This window comes from Alosa pseudoharengus, unplaced genomic scaffold, assembly GCF_046254945.1.
Source record: "Alosa pseudoharengus isolate Yale_2024_CS ecotype anadromous, Long Island Sound unplaced genomic scaffold, YU_APseudo_1.1 YU_APseudo_1.1_scf_9, whole genome shotgun sequence".
NCBI lineage: Eukaryota > Metazoa > Chordata > Actinopteri > Clupeiformes > Clupeidae > Alosa > Alosa pseudoharengus.
In genome coordinates, this window is record NW_027468881.1 from 18,666,450 (window position 1) to 18,673,949 (window position 7,500).

The 7,500-nt window shown below is 43.1% G+C and overlaps 1 protein-coding gene across 1 annotated transcript in view; it reads left to right on the forward strand.

Moving 5' to 3' along the window:
* tp73 (tumor protein p73) overlaps nt 1-7,500 on the forward strand; it is a 24,139-nt gene that overhangs the window by 9,929 nt on the left and 6,710 nt on the right. Inside the window, exons 3-7 of the mRNA XM_076277006.1 lie at nt 4,517-4,703; nt 5,011-5,126; nt 5,659-5,768; nt 6,064-6,206; nt 7,187-7,275. Coding sequence (XP_076133121.1) covers nt 4,517-4,703; nt 5,011-5,126; nt 5,659-5,768; nt 6,064-6,206; nt 7,187-7,275 — 645 coding nt within the window. The remainder of the gene's footprint in view (nt 1-4,516; nt 4,704-5,010; nt 5,127-5,658; nt 5,769-6,063; nt 6,207-7,186; nt 7,276-7,500) is intronic.

The following is a 7,500-nucleotide window of genomic DNA, read 5'->3' on the forward strand; positions in this document are numbered from 1 at the left end:
ACACACACACACACACCAACACACCAACACACACATGAACAGACACAAACACACACAAACAGTTCATCCCTCCTGAAAATAAAGCTCTATAAGGCAACCTCAAGGAATCCACATCTATACACATGTACGTATGCTCAGACCCACCTGCACACACACGTACATGTGGATAGACACATAAACGAGCACGGCCACGTCTATGGTCACATAACACATATCTCACAAAGACACACATGCACCCACACACACACACATGCACATGCACGCATTGTACAGTCTCAATCCACACACATGCACTTACGCAAGCAAACAAAATTAGACTTAGATATGGACACACATGCCAACACGTAGACAGACTAGAAACCGTCCTAAATGCATTCTATATTATACTATATTATATTATCACAGGAGGGTCTGTGGCGTCCTGCTTGCATAGTTTGACAGTGAAGCCTGCTTTGCCCATACACGTCTACCTGGACACATAGACTAGGTCATCTCTTTGTCTCTCTCTCTCTCTCTCTCTCTCTCTCTCTCTCTCTCTCTCTCTCTCTCTGTCTCTCGCTCCTCAGAGCCGTTGCCGCCTGACCTCATGACTAATGCTCTACCAGACAAGCGCTCATTTGAAAGTGAGAGGGCTGGGTCGGCTCACTGACAGCACACACACACACACAGACATTAACACTGGAAACACTGTGTGTGTTTAAGCACACAGACATTTAACACACAGCACTGTGTACACAAGCATTTACACTCCCATCACCGACAACACTGATGCTTCCTTCCTGTGTGTTTGTGTGTTGTGTGTCTTAAGCATTTTACAGTGCTATGTATTAGCCCTAGCACTGTGGTACAGATTAGTGTAGTGCATGTACATGCATTTTCCACTGAATGCTTGGACACACATGTTGGATCCTTCTTTACACCTTTGTTCTTTTCCTTTCACCCATTTCATCTGCATGAGGTAGACATCATAGACGTGTGTGATTCTGAAAGCCTTGTTGTGTTTGTAAGTATATTTCACGTTCCTTTTTGTGTAATTATCCTAAACTTGTATTTCCATTGGTGCTGTCAGGCATCAGCTCTGTGTGAAGTCTCCTGGGGAGTGTCGGCGTGTCAGGGTGTTGATGAAATGGCGTAGCCCGTGCACGTTAGCGTTAGCATATTTGGGCTGTTAACCAATTTTGAGCGGGGCAGGCCGCAACACGCCTGCCTGGATGACAGTCTCATCATTATCACTCGGCCTAGAGCGGCCTGCCTCAACCTGCACCCGTCCACTCCTCCCTTTCTCTATCCCTCCATCACCGCCATCCTCCCTTCCTTCCGCTGCATCCATCCGTCTATCCGACTCTCATCTCTCCTTTCATCTCGGTTCATAATCTATGTGCTGCCCATCCTCTACGCTTTCTCTGTTTTCATCCTACTTGAGATATGTATTTGTCAGTCATTCTTCTCTTTTTCCTCTGTCTCTCTCCATCCCTTCTCCTCTCTTCTTCTCTTTCTTCTGTCTGTCACTCTCTCCATCCCTCTGGTCTATGGTTATGGTCCTGACTCCTCAACATCAATAGCACCAATAGCATCAATACCCAGACTAAGAGAGAAACAGGGATGGAGATGGAACACTATTCTGTTTATTGCTGTGTGTGTGTATGTGTGTGTGTGTGTGTATGTGTGTGTGTGTGTGTGTGTGTATGGGAGATAGACAGATCTCAGCTCGATTGAAAAGATAAGATAAGAAGAACTGTGTGGAATAAAAGACGATGTGTGAGTGGACAAGCCCAGACATCTCCAGTGCAGCTCTCACCTCAGCTCTGCCTGATTGATGTCTCTGTGTGAGCTCACACACTCTCACAGATGCTCCTGGTCGTCTTTGCCTTCCTCTGCTCACTCACTCTCTCACACACACTCACTCATTCACTCACACACACTCATACAACCATACTCATTCGCTCATTCACTCATTCACTCACTCACTCACTCACTCACTCACTCACTCACTCACTCACTCACTCAAGCAATCAATCATGCACTTACTCACGCACACTAAACATACTTACCCCCTCATTTACACACTCACTCACTCACTCCATCACATATTTGCTCACTTGCAGTCATAATCACATATTCAAGTCACATACTACCTCATACACTCACTCACTCACTCACTCACTCACTCTCTCATTTCTGCATGGTCCTGTTGGATTTAGCACGTGGAAAGATTCATTCATTTGGCGATCTGCATTTGACCACTGATATGCCCAAAGATGGTATTCAAAAGGGATTTCCCTGTAGTGATTCATAGCAGACAGAAGAGGTGAAAGTGGCTGAACACGCTAAGGACGCTGGTGCTTTGATGCTTTCTGATGGCATTTTTTAAAAAGAATTAAATCATTTCATGCAACTTATCATATGAAGACTCACAAGTAGTGAAATCAGATCACTACATGTTCATAAAAGATGTGGAGTGTGTGTGTGTGTGTGTGTGTGTGTGTGTGTGTGTGTGTGTGTGTGTGTGTGTGTGTGTGTGTGTGTGTGTGTGTGTGTGTTGTTAGAACATGCATGTTCAAGTGACTGATCTGTGTTGATTTTACTGTGAATTATCTGCGTTATCACCAGACTTTCCCTCTGTGGCCGATGCAGTGGACTGAATGCAGGATGCTGCCGGTATCTCTTTAGGTAACATCGCAGACCCAGAGCCACCCTACCCTGGGTCCCTCCTCACCCCATGATCAGAGCGTGGTGCCTGGAGAGGAAACTAGGGCTCTTTTATGGAGAGGCTCATCCCAAGAATATTGCCTCTGGTGCTCACTATGCAATGAATGTATACTTCAAATTCAACAGTGGCTCTGTGTGTCTCTGTAGATATAGGATTATTTTAGGGTAACCCATTGAAACAACCACTGTTTATTGGAAATGTCCACTTCCAAAGGTTGCAGATTTAACATTTGACCTTGATATTGACAATCAGGTCAATTCAATGCAAGTGCTACAGTACTTGACTGAGTTAGTGACAGGTTTTTTCCCTCTCCAGACTGTGAGTAGGCTTTGAGTTTGGAAATTGGGCAGTTGTATCTCTGTTTTTCTCTGGTCTCTATGGTTTTGTCTTGACATAAGAGACTGTTCATGTGGGTGTAATACGCACAATGCCAGTGATTGTTTAGTGACGGGCTCCTGTGAGGGCATCTGGTTTATGCACAGCTCCATATCCATGAATCACATTAATGCAAGTCCATACACAACCTGCACCCTCTTACTGGAAGGATACATTTAGGTTTCCTGGGGTGAATATTTGAGATGTCTTGATGGAGTTTTGGGGCGTGTTCGGGCACGTCTGGTGACACATGCATCGGTTTCCTGCTGACTTTGGGAAATATGCGAATGCACCCGCATCCATATCAAAGCAGAAAGTTCTTATGGAGGTCTAACTGACAGCAACTGGAATTCTATCAGACAAGGGAGAGGATTATAATGTTAATATCATGCGTGTCTGTTTATATTACATGGTATGGAAACTGACTCTAAAACAAATCATTATAATGTTATATGTTTTGTATGCAAATGAAGAGGAGGTAGATATTTATTATGATGCCTGTATTAATCAGGAAACCTCAGGATAGTAGTGTATAAATATGTAGATATGTAGGTAGATACCTAGTGATGTTGGAGTATCAGCTTTAAAGTGAAGGTGCATTGGACTATCTGCTGTAAACATGAGCAAAGTCTATTTGGTTCAGAGCTGCAGTGTTGACGTATGCAGACCTCTCACTGACCTGATTCAGCAGGTAATCAATCAATCATATTGACCATCAGTAGTAAGATGTACTCTGTCTTGTCAATAAAAGAAAGAAATGGCAATGGCCTCTAGTGAGAGTTGCAGTTAACATGTAACCTCAGGTCAAACATGGCCTTCAGCTGCAGCTGTCACTGATGCTCAGCCATGTAATCTGTGACCCCATCCCCTACCTACTCCACACTTACACATACACACAACACACACACACACACACACACGCACACACACATGAACACACATGCACACACATGCACACAAACACATACAATTTCTTGTGGCTGAGCTAGTAAGATGAGGCTGAACACCTTGATCATGGGATCAAGGCAAAGACCTACTGATGAAAATTTACAGCACTCTCTACATTTATTGGCACCCCTGGGTAAAGTTGAGTAAAGAGGTATAAAAAAGTAATGTTATAAAGAATCACCTTATAAAGAATAACCTTATAAACAATCACCCTATACGCTAGTTTGATGTCGACTAGCTTTACATCTGTAGAGTGAAACGTTTCAGAGTTTTCGTGTGGACGAGGTATTTTCTGAAAACAATGTCATGTGGACACAAAACATTTTGATAATGGAAAGAAAAATTTTTGTTTCCAAAACCTTTCATTTTCATGTGGACATCAGGGCTAAAATATCAGATCGTGAAAACTGATAACTCGCCCAACAGAAAAATGTTATGTGATGTTCTGTTCTGTAATGTACTTTCATTGTCTCTCCCCTGTAGTACTCCCCACTGCTGAAGAAGCTGTACTGTCAGATCGCCAAGACATGTCCAATCCAAATCAAGCTCTCCACGACTCCACCCCCTGGCAGCATCATTAGGGCGATGCCCATCTACAAAAAGGCGGAGCATGTCACCGAGGTGGTCAAGCGCTGCCCCAATCATGAGCTTGGCCGAGATTTCAACGACGGTGAATATATCAATGATAGCCACCTATACCTAAGAGGAGGACCAAGTGTGTGTGTGTGTGTGTGTGTGTGTGTGTGTGTGTGTGTGTGTGTGTGTGTGTGTGTGTGTGTGTGTGTGTGTGTGTGTGTTTGACTATCTGTTATAAAGAACACCTTTAATGGTTTCAATCTTTTTTTTAATGTCGCATCACTTTTTCTAATGACTTCCTCTCTTCTCCCTCATTCTATATGTGCCCCCCCCCTCTCTTTTTCTATCTCTCTCTCCATCTTTTCTCTCTCCCTCCATCTCTCTCTCCCTCTCCCTCACAGGCCAGGTAGCCCCTGCCAGTCACCTGATCAGGGTGGAGGGGAATAATCTGGCCCAGTATGTAGACGACGGCGTCACAGGCAGACAGAGCGTAATGGTGCCTTATGAGTCTCCACAGGTGTGTTTTACATAAACACACACACACACACACACACACAAAAACACATTCCATTGAAGATGTTATTAGACTTTTATTTGACCATGCATGTCATAATATAACCACAATGCTCCTGTTTCATCAGCATGTCAGCCATGTTTTTTTAATTAGCACCATGCTCCCAGGGTATGTGTAGTAGCCATGTGTATGTGATTGATATGCGTCTGAAGGTGGAGGAGGTGACTGATGGGGTAAAGGATGGGATGCTGGAGTGGAATTAGTGATTTGGGGTAGAGGCATTCCTCCCCTGCTGATTACTGTCCAGCTCTACTTTGGGACAGGTTGAAACCTGTGAGGAAACAGACAGGTAATTGCAGCCTCCCTTGATGATGACAAAAGGCAGTTAGAGGAGGCAGAACACAGTCAGATGCTGCTGGAGCACTCTGTGCTGTCGCCACCTACTGGCCAGGAGAAAGAACACTTTTAAACACAACTTTGCCAATGGTTATTGTATTACCTTGGTTAAGAAAGACACATTCTTCTCGTCCTATAGGTGGGGACAGAGTTCACCACTATCCTCTACAACTTCATGTGTAACAGCAGCTGTGTGGGAGGAATGAACAGAAGACCCATCCTCATCATCATCACCCTGGAGACACGAGAGTGAGTACACGCAAACAAACACACACAAACAACCGCACATCATCATCCACATCATCGTCACTCTGCAGAGTGGATACACATACACACTTAAACACACGCAGTGAAACTCAGATACACACAAGCACACAAACACATGCACATCATCACAACCATTGTCAGAGTAGAGAAATAAGTGTGAGCATACACACATGATCATCGTCACACTAGAGACATGATAGTGAATGTATACACACGTACAGATGAAACATTTCCTGCACACATAACCTATGCTGAGGTATGTCCCATGTCTATTCAGTGGTCAGGTATTAGGCCGAAGGGCGTTTGAAGGTCGGATCTGTGCCTGTCCGGGTCGAGACCGTAAGGCGGACGAGGATCACTCCCGAGAACAGCAGGCCATCAACGAGAGCGTCAACAAGAATGGCAACGCCAACAAGCGCAGTGAGTCGCCCTCTTCCTCCTCTTCACCCTCTTCCTCTTCCTGTCTCTGCCGTAGCTTCTAGCGGTCAGCAACATGATTCTCAGATATGTTACATATCAGGATTCGCTGATATGTTCAGGATTCTTCTACTTAACCCTAATTCGAACTTCAAGAAACATAAGCTATATACAGTGATGGTCAAAAGTGTTGGCACCCATGCTAAATTTGACTAAAAAGAGGAATATAAAATCATCTTTTGGAAATTGATCTTAATGCCTTAAGTAAAACAATGAGGAAATATCCAACCTTTATGGACACCATTTGTCTTTGTAAATGAATAATGTATCATAAATAAATAAATAAATTCCTTAAAATACAGGGGTCATGTGTTAAATTCCCATAGAGGCAGACAGATTTTTATTTTTAAAGGCCAGTTATTTCATGGATCCAGGATACTATGCATCCTGATAAAGTTCCCTTGGCCTTTGGAATTAAAATAGCCCCACATCATCACATACCCTTCACCATACCTAGAGATTGGCATGGTGTTATTTCAGTTAGCCTATTAGGAATGAGGATCCTCATTTCTTATTCCTATTTTTAGTAAAATTTAGCATGGGTGCCAACACTTTTGACCATCACTGTATATATATCAAGATCATTTAGTCTGGGCACACACACACACACTCACATATACTGATAAAATGGCTGTGGACATTGCTTTGGATGAAAGTATCTGCTTTCCTAAGGACTTAACAGTAAAGAAGTGTTGTATTTCTCTTAAAGTCTAACTTTGAGATTTTGCAGTGATTCTTGGTTTAATGAATTGTCACTAGCCTCCAGTATAGTGCTAACAAGGAAATAATTAGGCCATTAGGATAATTCTATTATATAACCACTAGGATTATAAGACCATTTCACACATACAGTTGTGTATGCAGTGTCACAGAAGCTATAATGGCCTCCTCACATCAGCAGCTGCACTTGTCTTTCAAAACAGACTTCAAACAGAGCCCTCCCAACATGCCTGGACCCTCACTCAACATGAAGAAGCGTCGACATGGTGATGAGGAGATGTTCTACATCCCTGTAAGTCACACAACTGGAAACCTACAGATGAAGATTATAAATAAGGTTTCTACCTAGAAGTCTGTGGTAGGCACGGTGTGAATGTAATAAATGTGTAATATGCACTGTATACACTAGATTGTATATAGACTGTAATACATTTTATAAAACTGTAATAATATCATAATAAGCTCTCAAGAGTTTAATCTCAGACATTCACACACACTTAGGACATGAGTAGTTGTC